Source organism: Amblyomma maculatum, chromosome 9 (genome assembly GCF_055883805.1).
Source record: "Amblyomma maculatum isolate TAMU_Amacu chromosome 9, ASM5588380v1, whole genome shotgun sequence".
NCBI lineage: Eukaryota > Metazoa > Arthropoda > Arachnida > Ixodida > Ixodidae > Amblyomma > Amblyomma maculatum.
Window position 1 is genome coordinate 78291430 of NC_139352.1, and position 20262 is coordinate 78311691.

Genomic DNA, 20262 nt, shown 5'->3' on the forward strand with positions numbered 1-20262 from the left:
ACCGAGAGCAGTCCCGACCCGGCTACACCGCCGCCTCCCACTGTGCCCACACGACACGATATATATATATATATATATATATATATATATATATATTATTTTTTATAAATTATAAAGTACTTAAACGCGAAATAGAAAGGCTCTTCCTCCGTCATATGGGTCGTCCCACACTGTGCTTATTCCGAAAACAAATGAAATAAGTTGACTGGTTACTGCATACCGGAGCGCTCACAAGCGTGGAGTATGGGATCAAAGGGCGCTCCATTTTCACCAATATCCATAAAGCGCGCAGTGTATTAGAATACTGTGATGACAGTAATGGTCGGGTGGCCTCTTTCAAGATTGACTTAGCAAAGGCATTTGACTGTGTCGCTCACGAACTGCTGTTTGCCATTTTAGACCATGTGAATGTCAGTTCTGTTGTCCGTGAGGGCGTGGCTTTGGTGTACCGGAGCTGCACGACGAGATTGATTGTTAACAAATGTTTAGGGGACCCCATCAGTGTACAGCGTTCCGTAAGCCAGGGCTGTCCCCTCAGCCCTCTCATATTTTGCATCTATATAGAGACCCTTTGTTTGAAAATACTCAAGAATAATAGCATTCAGAGATTCAATGTACAACCAGCCGAAGTAAAGCTGTTAGCATATGCAGACGACATCGCAGTTTTTACCGATGATGATGGGGGCATATGCCAAGCTGTGAAGTGTTTGCGCAAATTCAGTCGCGCCACCGGTAGTGGAGGTCTCGGACTCTGGCATGGAAGGTGGCCATCTACGCCTGAACGGTTTATCAGTGTGCCTTGGACCTTGGACGACGACACCAGATAGGTACTTGGGAGTTCCGCTTATGGCTTACCGTGGCAGTGAACAGTATTGGAGAGGGCAGACTAAAGAGATAAAGGATAAAGCTGAAAAGTGGAGAGGGACTAACCTATCTATCTTTGCAAAGGCCACAGTTGAGACCGAGTGGCTCTCAAGGCTAGAGCCTTTGTTGTGTATGCGTGAATTTTATCGTGCCATATGTAAATAGCATTTGACTGATTTTTGTTGATTTTGTTCTCGTATCAAGACCAGGCAATAAAGAAAAAACAGGGCGTGGCCCACTTGGTAATGCGCTGGGCTGGGAATCCAATGGATATTCAATTATCAGTGGAGACCGGGTTTATTTAGTGATTTATTGTTAACCTTCTGACAACTATGAGGCATTAAATGTTTTTGCCTTAAAATGGGCATGGGCATAAGTTCATGAAGTTACTCCGGCGTGCGGAGTGACCTTGCAAGTAAAAGCGGTGTTGGCTTGGCCTCATGTGGACGTTACAGTGGGCCATAGCCTCCTTTATTGGGCATTGATTGATAATTATCAGGAGGAGAAGCAAAAACTGATAGTTACCTTGCCGAAATGACAGCGCGTTCCGCTGTCTGCTTACTGGTTGCCGTAATGCCACAACAGCAGTGTACAGACTATGAGGTAAGCCGCTGTGGACGGTCCTGATTTCGTCCACTTCGTACTTTTTAATGCTTCCTGAAATCTTTGTACCCACATTTCATTTGCTATTTGCGTGTGTGTGCGTGCGTGCTTTTCTCCTGCAATAAATTGCGGCCCTGATATGCACCCGTGACCCAATCTGCATGCAAATGCCAGCTTTCTCTGGTTACTGGTTGAGTTGATCTTAGGCGCTGGCTGACGGCTTTGAAAAAGGCGCCAAATGTCAACTGTGTTCGGCTATTGTCGATGGAAGATAACCAGATAACCACCGTGATTTGCGCTGACTGCAACTTTGAGAGCAAAATACGCAATGAGGAAAATAAATCGTCAATAATCAATTTAACTCTTATTGATGATGATAAGCACGAATGTCCGAACACCCATCGCGCTCGAATCTCTAGTGGACGTTGCGGGAACCTCGGGAAGCGGTGGCCGGTGTCGCCGGTGTGCTGTGTCAGCCGATCAACAGGGTCGGTCAACAGAGATTGTGTGTTTTCTTTTCTCTTTTGCTGGCGTTAACGGTAATCCTGACTGCCTGGAAGAACGAGTCTCCCCGTAGCGCCGTCAGGCGCCGTAGGCCATAGCCGCAGATCGGCGAGCTCAACGAAGCCCTGTGTGCGGTCGTGAAGTGTACAGAGAAGCGGCGGGAATGCGCCGCCGTGATCGGCGCAAGAGCGCGGTGGCGGCGGGCGGCTGTGCCTGCCGCCGCAGCTTGGCGATCGCGTTTGTGTGACTGCGTGAGTGCGTGCCCCTCCTAGGGGTTGGTGCCGGCGGAAAAGCGGCCTTCGGGTCGTCTGTGGACCCGAGGCGCGCGCCATGTTGGCGAATAGCTTCGACGTGCGCGCGTTCTGTCAGAACCTGCGCGCGACCAAGCCTCCGTACGAGTGTCCGCTGCCCAACTGCGGCCGCATCTACAAGACCTACTCCGGCATTCAGTTCCATCTGTACAACTTCGAGCACGACGGCGGCAGCGCCGTAGAGAAACATACTGCTGCTCCCAGCAAGAAGGGAAAGCGCGGTCGGTGGCACCACCGGCAGAACCGGCGCTCGCCGACACCGCCGCCGGGCCTCATACCAGCGGCCCGCGAGGCTCTCACGTATGCCGAGGCACAGGTGAGTAAGCGCGAGTGGTGGATCGGCTGCCGTGCATCGGCTCTGTATTGGATTATCGCTTTTCCGATTGCTTTACCTCTCAGCTATTTGCTGGCGTGCCGCGCACCTCCGTCCGAGAGCCGTAAACGATGTGCGTGTTCAACAGCGCCTCTGCCACGATCTTGTAGTGGAGCATGCAGCTGTTCGCTGCCGCTGCACCCGGCGCTCTTTTCGATGCCACGTCTTGACGGAGCCGCTTTAATGCTCTGAAGCATTCACGAGGCACTGCAGGCGTTGCCTGGGCACGGAAATGAGCTCTCGGCGATGCTGACGTAGTGCTGTTATCCGCGAGAACAGCTGTTGGCTCATCCGTTCGATGGCTTCGAGTGGTAGCCTTCCACGTTTCATTGCGTTCGTTTTGTAATCGCTTTGAGGGTTCCTAAAGACACCATTTCCTTCGTAAGAGGTAGTTGCACAGCTTATGGCCGGCTCGGAGCAATTGCATGGCTTCGCTACCATCGTGACAGTAGGTATCCACTTGTTCTGTGTGTAGCAAAGAGGATTGGTTTGGGGATGTCATGTAGCTATACAAACGTGTTTTTATTGATGGGGTTTATGTGAATGTAAGAGAGATTTCAAGGGACTGTGTTGCATTGAAGAAATACGCTCTCGAAAAGTGATATAGATATTGCATTTTTCTTTGCATGTTTCATATACTTGACATCTTGAATGTGGACGAAGCTCGTCTAGCCAAACGCGTCATGTATGCTAAGGGTCTCCCTCTTGAGGCTAACTCAATAAAATCAAACAGTGGGCACTGCTCCTCTGGTAATCAGCAGAAATACAGTAGTATGCTGTGAGCAACAGCAGAAAATGAGCAGACAGTACAGTTAACCTGCGGTTGCCAGTCATATATAATATGGTAAAAATAACATTACTGACATGTGCTTTTTGTTTTATTATTGACCTTGTTCCTGTTCACTTTTTTCATCATGATATTAGGGTACTGCATACACTGTGATCATTTGTTCTTTGCCTGCTGCTTCTTGGTTCTTTTTATTATTATTATAATTATTATTCCTTATGCCACACAGCATATGTACTTCTACGTTTTTTTTTTTAAATACACAGCGCAACAAACATAGGACAAGCGAGTAGACGGGAACAGCGCTGTTCCCGTCTACTCGCTTGTCCTATGTTTGTTGCGCTGTGTATTTTAAAAAAATCATGCACCAACTAGCTCAACTCACAGTTCTTTTACTTCTACGTCATTTATATTTACTTGGCTGACTAATTTACACATATTCTGAACCAACGGCAACCTCACAATGTTGATAGATTTTGCATTTATTACTGCTATAGCCCTCATAATAATGGAGCAGCTGATTTCACTTTGAAAAGCATTTTCTGGAAATTGATTTTTCCAGCTAGAAGTAAAATATTTCAGCTGGAGCTAACTGGAAATTTTCATGCAGCTGGAAAAAGAAGACGTTCCATCTCGAACTAAATAGTTTCCAGAAGGAACCCCTTCATCTCTACTACAAGATTTCTGTTTCAGTAATCCAGTCAGAATTAGAAATACTTTACCATTTGGGTAGATTAGTACTTGGTCTGTTTTTCTGCTCTGTCATCATTCTCACAGTCACTGTTAACAACCCATATTTCTTGTGGGACCTTGCAGAAGATTGTGGAAGTGGACCTCGATGGCTGCCTTCACCGCATCAACATCTGCGAGCCACTGGATTTGGTGGCAGCCGAACCAGAGGCTGGGGCAGCCAGCGAACCGGAACCCGCTGCCGGAGCTGCTGGTGGAGGTGGAAACAAGCTTGCCAAGCTGCCCGAGGCATCGTTCCGGCTGGTGGCGGACTACGACCCCCCAGATGCTCCCCCGCGGCCGGCCTCCTACTACCGCTTCATGGAGAAATCGGCTGAGGAACTGGACGAGGCAGTTGAGTATGACATGGACGAGGAAGACTGTGCCTGGCTACAGCTGATGAACAACCGGCGGCGCGTTGAGGGTCTTGGGGAGGTCAGCTGCGACACGTTTGAGCTGCTTATGGACCGGCTTGAGAAAGAGTCATACTTCCAGAGCCAGAGCAGTGGTCGTGACCTCGGACCACCGATTGACGAAGATGCCGTATGCGCCATTTGTAGCGACGGCGAGTGCCAAAACTCCAATGCCATCCTCTTCTGCGACATGTGCAATCTGGCAGTGCACCAGGAGTGTTACGGTGTGCCCTACATCCCCGAGGGCCAGTGGTTGTGCCGCCGGTGTTTGCAGTCGCCTTCGCGTGCCGTGGACTGCGTGCTCTGCCCCAACAAGGGCGGGGCCTTCAAGCAGACAGACGACGGCCGCTGGGCACACGTGGTGTGTGCGCTGTGGGTGCCCGAGGTGTGCTTTGCTAACACCGTTTTCCTCGAGCCCATCGACAGCCTGAGCAACATTCCAGCTGCACGCTGGAAGCTCACCTGCTACATTTGCAAGCAGCGTGGTGTTGGTGCTTGCATTCAGTGCCACCGTGCGAACTGCTACACTGCCTTTCATGTGACCTGTGCACAGCAGGCAGGCCTCTACATGCGCCTCGAGGAAGCCGCGGGGCTGCACGTGCGCAAGGCGGCCTACTGCGATGTGCATGCCCCCGCTGCGCCCGTGAGTAGCTCCCCCCCGCCGTCACCAGCTGCCGCTGCCACCCCCCCGCCTCACCTGCCAGCCAGCCCCCATTACCCGGTAACCCTGCCCTCATGCCTGCTTTCGCTGCTCCCACCCTGCTTGCTTGCTGCTGCATCCCTCTATGCAATGCTTACCTGTGCTCTCGAGTGCAGCCCTCTACTTAAACCCATGGTGACAAGCGATCACAGTGTGAAAAGACAGGCCCTAAGACTGTCCGTATCCACATCTGGGCAGCTTGTCTTGCTCCAGAAAGGCCAAATTTCACCGTCGACGTCTTGGAGGACGTTATTTGCATAGAAGGTCACACCGCCTTTACATCGAACACAGATGCCTGTTTTAGGTTGAAAACACTTTAAACATGACTTCTTGGTGCATATCAGTAATTCTCATCAGTATTCACTTTTGCATAGCAATCATCAGTGCTACTGTGACTAGTGCAAATTCAGCATCAATCATATGGTAAGAAAGATGAGTCGGCTGTCGTCGTCGCGTCCGCATTTGGGGCTCAAACCAATCAAACCAATGCAGTCCAAAGTGGACTTGTTCATTTCATGGACATTTCTAAAGTATGGGCCCACAAGGAACTCACAAGGCACGATAGGCACTGCACTTTTAATTGAATGTTCAGAGACTTTGTGTATTAAGGGTTTGGCTTTCATCATTAAAATAATTTACAAGTGCAACACCTGTCCTGTCTGGTGTGTTTTTTTTTTTGTGTGTGTTAATCTATTTTTGCCCTGTGATCGCCAGATACCACAGAACTTAACCAGCTGGCCCATGCAGCCATGCATTTCCAAATTTGACATTGGTGTTGGTAAAATTGGGTGTAAGTGCATGCTGGGTGCTTGCGAATGACCCACACGGTGCAGGAAAAAAGGAAGGTATAGAAAGGAGAACACACATGCACATAATAGGACGTCCAACTGAGTAAATTTACTCCGAGTATCAAAAATGGGTATATATATATATATATATATATATATATTTTTTTTTTTTTAATTTGAGATATTTGCCATAAGGCACAGTGACAAAAGGGAAGGGAACATGAGATAAATCAAGGAAAAGTATTGCAGACTAGTTTTGCTTAGATATATGCTAAGTTTGCTGATAATGTGATTGTGCACTTGCGATAGCTACCTGAGGAAGCAGTCTCATATTATCTGTAGCTGGGCTTAGTTGCATGCTCAGTTTGTCAGAATTACATAAAAAAAAAGATATCCTGGCAAGCAACTTTACTCGTTATGGTAACATACAAACAAAGGGGGCGCTCGCGACGCCTCAAGAGATTGGTGGTGAAAAGTAGGGTTAATGCCCAACGGAATACATGGAAGCGAAATATTTCAAAGTGGTGGGTTTTTGTTTTTTATTGCGAAAGCAATACTACTCTCTCTTTCAAGCCTTCACATGACCCGGCCGCAGTTATGTATTACCCACGTGACACACTGGCTGCCAGGAGCTGCCAACTTGGGTATCGTTTCACATGGGTCGGTTATGTCAGAATCAGCCTGCTGATTCCCTGGCATTCACGTTACCCCTATAGGCCACTAAGGCACGTTCATATGGGTTGGTTAAAGCGAGGCTTTATATATGGGCTGAGGAAGAAGAAAAAAAGAACGCTCGGTCACCCGCAGCTAATGCTTTCGCTCAATATTTGGTTCAGCAGCGTTGAACCCTTGTAATTTTTTTTGGCAAAGCGCAATCGTGAACATCCTAAAACAAATTATGAAGAATTGAAACACTGTTTGAGAGGCGCAGTATGTTTACAACGCCACAATAGATATTGGTGTGCAAGTTAGGAGGGTGACCCACAGAAACACATGCAAACACAACTTACCACAATGTTTTTCTCGGTTCGCGGAGCATCAAGAAAGGTGGTCGGTCATTAAATGTTGGCGACAGTTTTGAAGAAATGTGTGACAAAGTATGCTATGTCATTACGGAGGCAATCTATTTTTAAAACGCCTCTAAAAATTTGTTGTGAAGCCGTACTTACCGCCGACAGGCTCGTTGTCCGCTAGGTGTTTCTCCTTATCGTGCATGCTTTTCTTGCAGCCCGATATGTATGCTCTGAATTTGCTTATGAATAACAGTTGTTTAAGATGCGCAGTCTAGTGAAAACTATATTCAAAAAGCACTTCTCAAACATCATGACAAGGGAACGAAGAGCGGGCCGCTGTAACAGATGGCGGCGTAGAGTGCGGACGTCGCCCGCGAATGCTGTGAGTAAATGGGGCATTTTGATCGTCTACTGCTGCGCATGGTTCGTTTATCATACTGTGTGATGACTGCCCCAGTTTGTGTCATTTGAGTGGCAGTTAAAGGAAACGCAGCCTGCGAGGCAGCATGTCGGACAACACGAGAAGCTGTCGTGATTGCGAGAGGCATCTTGCGGATAGCTACGTTTTTTAGGGGTATGTCAGTCACTGCAATGCACATTTATCGAGGCACATTGAAAATTGGTTGCTTCAAAATGACATAGTCACACTTGTTTTCAAAACATCCGCTAATTTTTAACCACCTGCCATGTTTATTTATGCTGTCGGGAACCGGAAAATTATTTTTGGAAGTTCTTCATGCATGTGTTTCTATGAACCTTGTTCCTGATTTGTATCCCCGTACGTTTCGTGGTGATTTAAAAATACTCAGACTCTGTAATGAGGTTTCATAGTTTTGCAGTCTACTCTAGGATGTTCATGGTTGCTCTATACCAAAAAGAAATAACACGACATCATAGGTGCGGCGTAAAATTAGAAAACACTTTGAAATCTTTCACTTCTATGTGCACGTTGCACAATTACGGGCGCACTGTAGAATGCTTCTCCCAGCTAAACCGTGGAATCCTCGCAGCTCAAATTTCGCACAGAAATGGAATATGGTCGTCAGTATTTTTTAATACCAAATTTGTTTGGGCTACTTGCCCGATTCAATCAGAAGCCAGATGTTCTTATCGTATTTGGCGTCGGCGAAACAAAGGAGGCCGCTGCCCCAGCACTGGCATCAGTGGCACCATCTTGTGCTGTTTGCAACACCCTTTCATTGCCTCTCCTGCTGTAATGACAGTTGGGGAAACAGCACAAGATGGTGCCTCCGGTACCGGCGTTGGGACAGCGGCTTATCTTGCTTCGCCGCTACTGAATACGATAAGAACGTATGAGTTCTTCCGATAGAATCAGGCAAGTACCCCAAACAAATTTGTTATTCAAAAATATTGACGACAAAATCCCATTTCTGTGTGAAATTTGAACTGCAAGGATTCTGCTGTTTAGCTGGGAGTAGCATTCTACAGCGTGCCTGTAATTGTGCAACATGCTGTATTCCTAAGGACGCTAAGCCTTCTTTTCACCCCCAGTCGGTCGGGCCGTGCAGGCGACAGCAGGGCCAACTCATCTTGCATACCTCACAGATCTGTGTTCATCTGTTAGCACAGTGCCTGCTTTAGGCAGTTGCTGCAGCGTGACGGGTCTGCTTAACTGCCTGACCCTCTTCCATTACCCTTTCCCAGTTATGGCTAAAGAACAGGGCGTTAACGTGGCCCCCCTTGCATCCGCGACGTCAAATTACTCTCTAACAGACATATTTGTAGACATGTGCATACTTTCCAAAACGGCACTATTTTTAACACTTATAGCATACTGTCTGCATTAGCAATACTTACAAATAAGAATGTTAAAAAAAAATTAAAAAAAAATTATTGAGGATGGGTGTTAGACTAGCGCCACCACATAGTTCCTCTGTGAAACAAACGAACAATCTCAATACGCTTAATACTGTGGCAACTGGCGTGACGCTGCGGGCAGTGTACTACAGGAGGCACTGGTTAGCAGATTGAATCCTGGAAGTTGGATGTTAGTTGAATGTTTTGATTTAGCTTGCAAAAAAAAATATGTCAGCACTGTAGCAAGCTCAACTATATGCGAATTTTGTTAGCAGCAATCAGGCAGCTTACATTTATTTAATGTTGTTGATCAGTTTACATGTGGACATCATGTATGCATTTCATTAGGTCTTACCTTTTGCACGTTGTACTATTATATTTTTCAGTGGTATGGTATGTTGGTTAAAGTCCCAAATGCTATAAACAGTGCCATAGTGCAAGGCTCTGGATTATTTTCGCTTATTTTCGTGCCATAGTGAAAGAAGTTAGTTGAAGAAAAGGGTTATTTTTTAGGAAATTCATTGAAAAATAATTGCTTTCATGTGGGGGCATTTTGAGGGCATAGGTGAGCAACAACCATTGACTTGTCACCCTGTTCTATGCTGAAATATGCATGATGCCACCGCCACAGGGTTCTGAGAACGGGGGCAAGGTGGACGTGGTGCGCAAGGCCAAGGCTAAAGCGCAGTCACGGGAGAAGATGCGCAAGGCGCGCAAGATTCTCGCTGAGAAGCGGTCAGCAGTGCCCGTGGTTTCCATCCCGACGCTGCCGAGCGACCGGTTGGCCAAGATTGGCGCGCTTACGAACCTGGCGCGGAAGCAGGCGTTTCTTGAGCGACTGCTGGGCTACTGGACACTCAAGCGGCAGTCGCGCAATGGTGTGCCCCTCCTACGACGTCTGCAGATGGCACACCCCGGCAGCCGTCGAGGGGAGCTGCGCGACGCCGAGGCTGGTGGACTGCGCGAGCAGCTCAAGTTCTGGCAGAGGCTTCGGCAGGACCTGGAACGTGCACGCCTCCTCGTCGAGCTGATGCGCAAGCGCGAGAAGCTCAAGCGTGAGCAGCTGCGCCTCCATCAGCTGGCCACCGAGTTGCAGCTGTGCCCGCGTGATGTGCTGCTGCGACGCCTGCTCGCTCAGCTCCGCGAACTCGACCCCACGGGCATCTTCGCGCAGCCTGTGAACCTCAGTGAGGTGAGTGATTTTCTCGGGGAGTATGTTGTCTGTTGCGAGAGTTTAATCTGTCTTCTTTCATGGTGCCTTGCAGGTTCTCACCATGACATAATAAGGCGCTACAGAATCTTAAATGTCCAGTAGGTTCTCTTTGTGACCAAAAAATTGAAAGGGGCACTTTGAATCACAAAAGTGCAATGAAGCGAAAGCCTTTGTTTAAAACGATGCTGATTCCTGATTTACTGCGTCTGTTTCTGTATGCTGTGTGGTGCGGCGAGGAAGCACCAAATGAAAGGCATAGCATGCATGCCTGGATTGGATGCCCATCAGGGTCAGCTTCTTATATGCGTGAATTTCCTAGTGAATTCATCGGTCATGACGGGGTGTGGCACTGTGATGACGTCAGTTCCGGTTATTATACTTGACCGGGTGTTACAATGATGGCGTCGCGTCCGGTCATGGCTGATGACGTCAGAGTCGGTCATGAGTGTTTATGTCACTATCATCATCAGCAGCACTAACTATCACTATTACTAACTACAACTAACTATCATTATTGATCACAGCTTTAAATATAAACAGAACCCCACAGAATCTCGCGCAGAAGTGTGACACTTCTCGCGGACACACGTGTGCACGGATGGACACTCATGAGCACATTAAGGCTTTCGACTTAATAATATGATGCCAGACGTTGAGTGTCAAGTAGCTTCGTTCATGACCAAATTGCTTGTTGTAGGATCTTAATTGTGGCCAACAGGATCTCCATGGCAAAATAGTCTGCTTTGGGGCCTTGAGTGAGCAGCAGGTTCTCTATGACCACAGAGTGCTATAAGCATCCTTATTGCTGTGGCTGATTGCGTAAACATTCCTGTTGAGGAGGTGAGAAAATCGACAAAAATAGTTCAAAAGGTGTTTGTTGAAGGCAGTGATTCATCATGCGATGAATCATAAAACGAAGCATTAATTTCAAGGCTGTTCCTTATTTATGACACATGCAGGAAAGGTCAATTGGTATTAGTTATTTAGAAGTTATGGTTATATAGAGAGATGTTATAGTTATTACAGTTATATAAAAAGAAGTTATAGTAAAGAAAGAGAACAGATCATTTTGAAGTGAAAAAGAAGATAATAGTGACCCCTTTAATCATGTAATCAATTGTTATCTCTTCAGGAAGCAAAAGTAATAATAAGCCCCCTTTCTTTTCTTGATATTTGTGTGCAGCTACCATAACACTGTAAGGCTGTTTCTATAGGCAATATATATACTTTATTTTCTTTAGTCAAGGATTACTCCGCATTGTCCTAAGGCAGGGGGTTACAGTTTTTTCGTTTGCAGAGCACAATTGCAGTTCTGAAAGCCAGTTCCACTGTTGCAGAGTTTTAATGAAAAATTAATTCGGAAACAAGTTCGTCCTGGCATGGCATTCTCGAATTTTACGGGAATGGTTCTGCCATTGAGAAACCTAGAAAGGCATTTTAAAGTAGCTTTCACAGTTATACCTAGTTTTTCCATTAAATATCTGGCACAACCTTCTTCTATGAGAAGGAAGATTTTTTCCATTGCTGACTGGTGGTAGAGCTCGTCTACATAGGCTTTCTGTACACCAAAAAGCTTTTGATTTACTGTTCGTTTTGACATGGGGTGCAAAAGTGTTACATCTTGAAAAATAGTGCATCTTGTGCGGCATGCTAGTGCAGTGCTTTGAGGCACATCGCAGATTGCTTTGAGTTCACTGCAAGCTTAGCGACATGACAGCACTTCCAGAAAGTCCTTCACACTTATTTCCTGTACTATTTCAGATATTGTAGTTACATTTCTTCAAACTTTCAGCCGAAACCAGCCTCAAGATTTTTCTCAAAACTTGCACCCTTTTTGTCGTCACTCGCACAATTCACAGAATACATTTTTTAATATTATGAAGCATCAAGGACCCAAAGCTGGCATTTTTTCTGTGTCCCTCATATTGTGTTGTGCTGGAGCGTCATACTGCATGTGCATTAGCGATGCAATTTAACGCGTCAAGTAGCTTCTGTCTGCTGTGCTTTAATTGCTTAACCTGAGATGGTCGTGCCGGTCATTTTTTGCAGGTTCCAGACTACTTGAACTACATTTCGAAGCCCATGGACTTTTCGACGATGGAGCAAAAGCTGAAGCGGCATGAGTACTCTGGCCTGGATGAATTCGAGGCCGATTTTCACCTGGTGGTCGACAACTGCACCACATACAACTCGCGCGACACCATGTACTACCGAGCGGCTGTCAAAATGCGTGACCAGGTGAGGTGTCCACGGCCCAAATAGAGCTATGCAGTGCACTGATCTCGGAGGAATACTGGGTGAAACTCCTCCAAGGTTTTGTTCTTAATGAAATTTGTGACTTGTTTTCCTTGTTTGCCATTAAAAGGTTATGAGAAATTTGGATTTAATGTTATTTTTTCCACTGCTCTCATTCAAGCACACAGCGTAGGGGATAATGCCAAGTTGCACGAGTTTGCTTTGTTCTTTTGTTTATAGTTTTGTTTTTCTTCTGCGATTGTCAGAAATGCCATAGTAGTTTAATATTCTACCTTAATATTTATGCGCTTAATTCTTTGTTTCCTAGTCTGTGCACTACCAGATAATATCACGTGACATCCATGCAGCATACTTGTGGAAATGGGCATTGTCAGTAATTACCTGTCTTTAGTTTGGATCTTTTCTGGTTATAAGAGCTCCACTTTTAGTTAAATGTAGCCTGTGTGCCATTGAAAGTTCAAACCCATCACTCTTCGAGGTGAGGTTTTGTTTGTCTTTAGCGTCGCTCTGCAAATATACTGGAGTCGCAGCACATACATTTGTCTCAAAGTGCAGGATAACATGGAGAGTGGTATGTTCCCTGTGCTTTTGCTGCCTGCAGGGAAATGCTGTGATCAGCCAGGCCCGAGCCAAGGCGGAACGCATCGGCTATGATCCGATCACTGGCATGCACCTTCTCGATCGAGCACGTACGTGATTTCTGCCTCACCGAGCAGGGTGTTTTGAGACGGCTCCTTTTTTCATGTTCATCTTAGCGATAAATTGTGGCTGCAGACATCAAGCTTATACACCTTGCTGTAGGGGATTTCAAATTTAAGAAAATTTCTACCTGCTAGGGGAAGGGAATGAAGTCCTCTGTGAAATTTATAGAACAGCCAGGCTGCTGTTCTATAAAGACCAGGTTGTTGGCGAGTGATTCATGTAGTTTTGCACATATTGTGCAAAATAGTTCCTAGTCATGCCAAAATGCCACAGTGGCCCACATCATTCAGTTGAATACATTTGAATACATCTGTCAGGTTTAGCTTGTGTAACGCCCATTGAAAATGATGCAGCTATGTGGGATTGGCATTGCCTGGCTAGCTGATGCAAATGGTGAGCAGTGCCGCTTGGAGGTTCTCCCAGTTGGACACTTTGGTGCAAAGGCACCCGGGTTTGATCCCAACCGATGGCGGCTGTGTTTCGATGGAGGTGAAATGAGGAGGCGTCCGTGTGCTGTGAGATCTCAGTGCACATTAAAGATCTTCATGTGGTTGAATTTACTCCATAGCCCTCTGCTCCTCATCTCTTTCTCTCTTAACACTTTCACTCCCACCTTCCTCCCTCCCTTACAGGCGTGGTTCATGTGTCCATGGAAAAAGTGTGACACAGATGTTGTGCTTTTCCTTTCCTGTAAACCAATTTATTGAGTGGGAAATTGAACATTAAGTGGAGGCAAAATTACACTTCAGAACTAGAAAATAATGCCTGCATTAGCAGAGTTTGGCTTCGGCCAGGTATTAACAAAGCTGTGGTGGAGGTGTCAAGCCATTGTTATTGCAGGAAGAAAATTCAGTGACATCTTCAGCTGGTTTGCACGTAGCAGAAAATACAAAATAAAAGAAGGTGTCTGAGACATGTTGCTAAATCTTGCAAAGTACACTGTTTTGGATAGCTGGAGTCTCTTTGCCCTCCTCGTTCACATTTTTCCCAGTAACAGAAGCCTCTTTTGCCCAACCTTGATGCATCGCTCTGAAAAATTAATGCACACGTCAGTTGTGCGGCAACGAGGTGTGTGACACATTACTTACTTGTAGAGGGAAGAATATGTATTTCAAGGGGGAGGGAAGCCGGGCCACATGCAGCATGAACGGAGCAGGAAGGATGATGCTGGAACAGCAGGCCCAGTGTTCATTTTGGATGGGAAAACAGCGCAAAAGGACGAAGGACGAAGTAACAAGAGCACACAGACGAGCGCTGTACAGTACTCGTCTGTGTGCTTTTGTTACTTTGTCCTTCGTCCTTTTCTGCTTTTTTCCCATCCAAAATGAACTTCGTCCAACTCGCCCAACACAGCATCGGCCCAGTGTTCCAGTGTTCTGCCTTTGTGGCTCCAGTGCCGGCCGTAACACAGACTGTTTTTTCATTACAGCAGCGGCGCAAAAGGTAGTCGTCAAGGGCCGGCGTGGCAGGCCGCCCAAGCGTCCCCCACCCAACCTGCCTCCTCGACCAGCAGGTGAGCTGGCTTGAATTTTGTCTGCTTTTCTTTGGCTCAGAGCTGAGACCATCATCTTCCCTACCATGGATGATGGCTCAGTAGGACTTCTCTCTCAACATGTCTCTGTTGTATTCTGTCTTGCTGCCGCTGGTTGGTGAACTGGTGCTATTTGTAGTTCGGATGTTGTTGGCTTGGAGAGGCCCATTGGGTGAACGTTTCTCTGGTCCTTTACAAAAAGAGCAGGGATTTACATATAGAAGGTGTAAGTACAGTCGTGGACAAAAGTTCTGATGAAAAGTTTGCGCATTAGAGAAAGAGGGGACATCCGTGCTCACTCCTCAGGAAGCATACCAGCTCGCTGACTAATGCAGAAAATGCGGATACTATATATATATGTATTTTTTTTAGTGCACGGACCACAGTGGTGGCAAAACCGTGCATGTAATGATCTCTCAGTGTGTGCAAGCTGTGCTCCCGGTCGTCAGCTCACGGAAAACTTGCGTTTGCACCGAAGCTCCTGCAGAGACTGCACCTGCGGTGTCCCTACCACCGGCATCGCCTCCTCACGCAGCACCAGTGCCCAGTACCCGAGAAGGAGGCTTCCGAGGCCGGGGGACCAGCGGCGGCCACCGCCGTGGCGGTCGCCGTCCGCTTGGATCTGGGCTGGCACGTCGGGGCCGGCCCCCTAGCCATGGTACGCAGGCGTTCAGAGCGCTGGCATGCTCATCTGGAATGCGCCTGGGGGGACACTTTTCCTCGGAAGGCAAGTGTTTGTCTGTGCGTGCAATTGCAGTGTGCTCACATTGATCGCAAACAGCTCCTTTTACTATGGCTCATGTGACAATGTCATGATGCTGGTCACATGATTTCCTGAGGCCGGTTATCACATGACTCCCCGCAGCCATGCCAGTGCTGATGGACACAGCAGAAATGTGATCTCACAGCTGTGCTGCAAAATATGCATGCATACTAACTAAAAGATGCTTAAAAGAAAACCATTGATAGTGCTTTGTCCTTCAGGTTCTCTGTTCACAATTAAATGTAGCGCCAAGCTGATGCTTTCTGTTGGGGAACTTTCCTTATTATAGAATGTGCTTCTATCTGGGAGAATGCCTCCTGTTCAGGCAATCATATAAGGCATCAATTGAATGTGCAGGGACTCCTTGAGCGGCAGAGGTGGAAGTGCTGCTCTATTTGCTCTAATCTGCTCCAAACTGCTTTCCTTGCTCCATCCTGCTCCAAAGCATAATATTGCTCAAAGACTGCTCTTGACCAGTTGCCTAAGTGTATTGACATCAAATTTAGCTGAACGAGAGCTTTTGAAACACAGTGGGCAATGGTATTTGCCCACAAAGAATGCAATCCCATGCAATTCAGCTAAGCAACTGTGAGAAGCATAGCAGGGTAGTTGCATGATTTGAGTTGCATGTACTTGCTATAGGGCCCACTGTAGTCAAAACGATGGCTGAGTTGTAATGCATCTCGCTTAGGGCCTAATATGTGTCCAATTTGCATAAACTAGAAAGGCATAGAGCATAACAAATTTGAAATTAAATTTAAAACAAGCCACAAGCGATTGGAGGGTAATAATTGGAAAAAAAATGTTTTGTGCACCTGGCATACCGCCTTCTCCCAGCCTTTTGAACAGTCATTGGTAAGAGAACTGAGAGCAGCGTGCGAAGCGGTTGCCGTGGAGTACCTTGAGGTGTTAGCAAACTTGTCCAACAACAAAGGTTTATATGAGTTTTTCTAATGGTTCAGCTGTGAAAGCAAGCAGGTACTTCACCAACAAGCCTCTTTGTTTGTAATAAGCGTGTCAAGCCTATCTCAGACAAAATCATACTTCAAGCACTGGGGAGGAGGGTGATGCCATAAAGGTGCCCATCACTAGAAACAGCGTTCAGAAACCATGTAGGGCCTGTCGACAATGTGTTAAAATTAAGGAAGCCCCAACACCGCTACCTTTATGTGCAGTCTATCCTTCCCGAAGACGCTAATGACCAGCATCCAGCAATTTATTGGCATAGGATCAAAAAGGATATGCTCAGGATAGAGAGCGAAAATGTGTTGCTCATAGATGTGAACTTCTAACTAGTGGTGGTCCTTGAGCACTTCAATGTGTGGTAGATCCCGCGTGTGAATCTATCGAGTCAGAATAGTCAAACTTAATGTTTAGTCTAGAAGTGTAGAAGTAGGCATTGTGTTTTCTGCTAGTATTTCTTGAATTGTTGCTCAGGTCATGTTATTTTAAGCACCTGTACATGTTTTGGCTGTTTGTCTTACCTTGTCAGAGATGCGTGCATAGGCAGCAAAGCATCAAACGTTAGATAAAAAGGAATCTAATTAGATATATATATTTATATGTCATAAATAGAAAATTGCAGTTAATAAACTTTTGATCCTAGAAACATGCGCCAAAGTGTAATTTGAATGCTCCAAAACTGTTGCTTTATTGCTTAAAAGGTGCTCCAAAATGCTCAAGCCTGCTTCCATCCCTGCCAGAGCAGGCATTTTGATAGTAATTGATTTTTGGCAGTCGCTAAAGTTGTTGGTTGGTTGGTTTGTGGGGTTTAACGTCCCAAAGCAACTCAGGCTATGAGAGACGCCGTAGTGGAGGACTCCGGAAATTTCGACCACCTGGGGTTCTTTAACGTGCACTGACATCGCACAGCACACGGGCACCTTGCTTTTCACCTCCATCGAAAAGCGATGGAGGCATCTCTGTATACAACATGTCATACAAATGCACCATTGCAAGAGGTGTATTTCGGAAGATAAAAGCAGCACTTCCTACCTTGGCTTTCGTGGTTGGTCTTAATTTAAATTGTTCTGTAATAAAGTAGTTTTTAAAGTCGGAACACAGTGAAAGTGTGCCAAATCAAACGAGAGTGAAGAAATGCATCAGGGTTGACGCTTTTGTTCTTGCTGTGCTTCAGAATGCGGCCATTCGCACTCCATTAGCAGTAAAGAAAGCCGCAGTGGAGGGCCCAGAATGGTTTCATAGTTTCGATATTCTTGACGTGAAATCACAGCCTTGTAACACGGGTGGCTTCGCCATTCATCCCTGTCGAGGTACAGTCGCTGAACCTTCTGTTTCGTACTCAGCAGTGCTACACTGCAGCTGCTGCAGTGTATTGAACCTGGATGTATTGATCCCAGGTATATCGATTTGTTGCTTATATCAAACTGCCAGAATATCCGCACTTGCGATAAATGGTGTGCTGACAATGTGCCAGCAGGCGTGTCACTGCAGGAAGTGCGTTTCTAGCGTGGGTACATCTTATTCACGCTTCTGGGTTGCACAGAGGCTCATTCGATGGCATGGTTTATAGATTGAATTATCGATATATCGAACTATTTTGCTATCCCTTTCGAGTTTGATGTATTTGGGTTCGACTGTACTGATAAAAATGGAAGTGGCATACTTCTTGAAATGTGAGATTTGCTTCCACTTGATTAGCGTGGATAGTTAAGTGGAATGAGTGAGGTAGGCCATCCGTGTTTGTCCTCACAAACCTGTGTGTGGACAATGTGTTGTCAAGAACAAACCTCTTTTTTTTTTGATGACGCATCATAACACTGACCATTGTGACGAGTGAAATAGTATTGAAATATGTGGTGCCACTTGTTGAGCTCTGTAACGATCTCACGCACAAATACAGCAGATACGGTGGTTCAGGCTTGCAGCCTAGCTGTTGGATGATGTCAACTTTGACCTCCTTGCAGCTGTCCAGTCTACCATTCCATCTGGCGTGAACCGGCGCACAAGTGTGCTGTTCCGAAAAAAAAGGTGCTCGGTTGGGCGGGGGCCAGCGGGCCGTGGAGCACGTCTTGGTCGGACCCTGTCGTCGAGCACATCCGATGGCCAGGCTTCGAGCCAGGACTCTGCTCCCGCCACGAATGCTACCACGGCCGCCACTGCAACTGTGACTGCTGCTACTACTACGATCACTACGACCATCACTCAGAGCCCAGGTGAGCGTTGCCATACGGCTTTTCAGATACAAAGAAAGTGAGAAGCATTCATGCTACCGTGTGCGGTGTATATACTTATATAGTACTTAATTTCACAAGAAAAGTGTATAGTAGTTGTAGCTTTCTATTCATGGGGCAGAAACTTGGAGGTTATTGAAATGGTTCAACTGACGACAGTGCAGCAGGGTGTGGAAAGGAAAATGCTAGGTGCATTTTTGAGAGGCACGAAAAGAGCAGATTGGGTTGGCGAGCTAATGCAAGTTTATTGCACCCTAGTCAAAATCAAGACGGAGAAATGGGCACGGGCAGGGCATGTGATGCGAAGGCAAGGTAACCAATGGCTCCTTAGGGTAACAGAGTAGATTGCAAGGGGAGGCGAGCACAGCAGGGTTCACCGAAGAGTCACACTGGTTGGATAAAGTTGGGGATTTTGTGGGGATATGGTGGCTGTTGCTGCTGGCTGAGGACAAAGTTAATTAGAGGAATATGGTCTCCCATATTCCTCTATTCCCAAAGGCCTCTCAGCCTTTGCCCTGCAGTGGTATAGTCCGGCCGCTGATGATTTCTGGTGTACTGCTACCATAGTTGTCTGATCCGTGTGCACAGGTGACGATAAAGGGAGTGGCATTTGCTGTCGACCGCGTCGCCAAGTGTAATGCACTTGGTAATGTAGGTCACATAGTTCACACAGCGCGACCTGCATGCAAGGAATGGAAGAAGCGTTGTTGCGCGTTTGCCACAGTTTGCTTGCATGCTAATTTGATTGTAGTAACCAGGGCTTTCTGGGCACGGTTCACAGAAACCCAGAAAACAAAATAAAAGCGAAAACAAAGTTTGCAGAAAGCATTTTAGTGCATCTTAAGATAAAAAAGCAGAAATTATCACTTACCACATAGCAGCACCTTACTTAGAATTATTTGGTAATGGTTGCTGTCAGTAAAAAATAATAAAATATGACACTATCACAGTTTGACCCATTGCTCACATGGAAAAGGGAGATTACTGAATGCTGTCATGAAGCATTTGCAAGGTGAATACCTCCTCGCTAGGGGAGTGATGTCAGCAATTGATTCCTAGCAAGGAAAAGCGCAGAAAAAATGCGGCGACACTGTGGCTTAAGATGCATGGGCCGCAATCCCCCTCTCACGCCGTTCTCTGCAAGCTGTGTCACAAGCCGTGCGACAGTTTCAAGCTACTGCCCCGTTTGGAAATGTAGCTCTACTTCACTGCCAGCTTAGACCTGCTGGAAATTAGTCATTTCTGGACATTGCGAGCTCCGTGAACCGCACTTTCACTATTCAAATTATTTGTGAATACTAGTTCCAATAATGAAGATGCAGCTCAAATCAAACAGCAAATAATATTGGAAAACCTTTTAAAGTTTCGAATATTCACGCACCTCTAGCTGTTTGGTCATTAAGTGGGTTGGAGATGCGCAGTTGAAATTTTTCGATTGCTGGGCAAGTTTACGGAACCTCTTCGTTAGCTGTAAAATGAGCTTCGCAGTCAAGGTCGTTCGTTGTACCTAAAACGCAGTGCCGTTGCCCTGAAGCATAATTTGATGGTAGCAGCACCTCCATTTCTTAATAAGCGAGCATTCAGTATAACTGCAGCCGTTATTAGTGCGGAGGCAGAGATGGCACACCGCATGTCAGGCGACGGGTACGTTGCGGTTCCGAATAAATCCAGTTCACATAATCCATATAACTCCTTTAGTG

General features: G+C 46.5%; 2 protein-coding genes across 9 annotated transcripts in view; one reads left to right on the forward strand and one right to left on the reverse strand.

Moving 5' to 3' along the window:
* The first annotated feature begins 1881 nt into the window (after positions 1 to 1881).
* Br140 (bromodomain-containing protein 140) overlaps positions 1882 to 20262 on the forward strand; it is a 28772-nt gene continuing 10391 nt past the window's right edge. For 3 of the 8 annotated variants that reach the window (XM_084579155.1, XM_084579156.1, XM_084579158.1), the window contains exons 1-8: positions 1882 to 2598; positions 4259 to 5305; positions 9535 to 10095; positions 12166 to 12354; positions 12974 to 13061; positions 14504 to 14587; positions 15084 to 15332; positions 18296 to 18544. In XM_084579155.1, coding sequence (XP_084435281.1) covers positions 2302 to 2598; positions 4259 to 5305; positions 9535 to 10095; positions 12166 to 12354; positions 12974 to 13061; positions 14504 to 14587; positions 15084 to 15332; positions 18296 to 18544 — 2764 coding nt within the window. In that variant the 5' untranslated portion in view covers positions 1882 to 2301. Of the gene's footprint in view, positions 2599 to 2871; positions 3104 to 4258; positions 5306 to 9534; positions 10096 to 12165; positions 12355 to 12973; positions 13062 to 14503; positions 14588 to 15083; positions 15333 to 18295; positions 18545 to 20262 lie in introns of those variants that run through there. The other 5 variants (XM_084579160.1, XM_084579159.1, XM_084579157.1 and 2 more) reach the window with 5 other exon arrangements.
* LOC146179519 (aminomethyltransferase, mitochondrial) overlaps positions 18788 to 20262 on the reverse strand; it is a 30179-nt gene continuing 28704 nt past the window's right edge. The window contains exon 8 of the mRNA XM_084579164.1: positions 18788 to 19241. Within this exon, the coding sequence (XP_084435290.1) occupies positions 19228 to 19241 (14 nt within the window). The 3' untranslated portion in view covers positions 18788 to 19227. The remainder of the gene's footprint in view (positions 19242 to 20262) is intronic.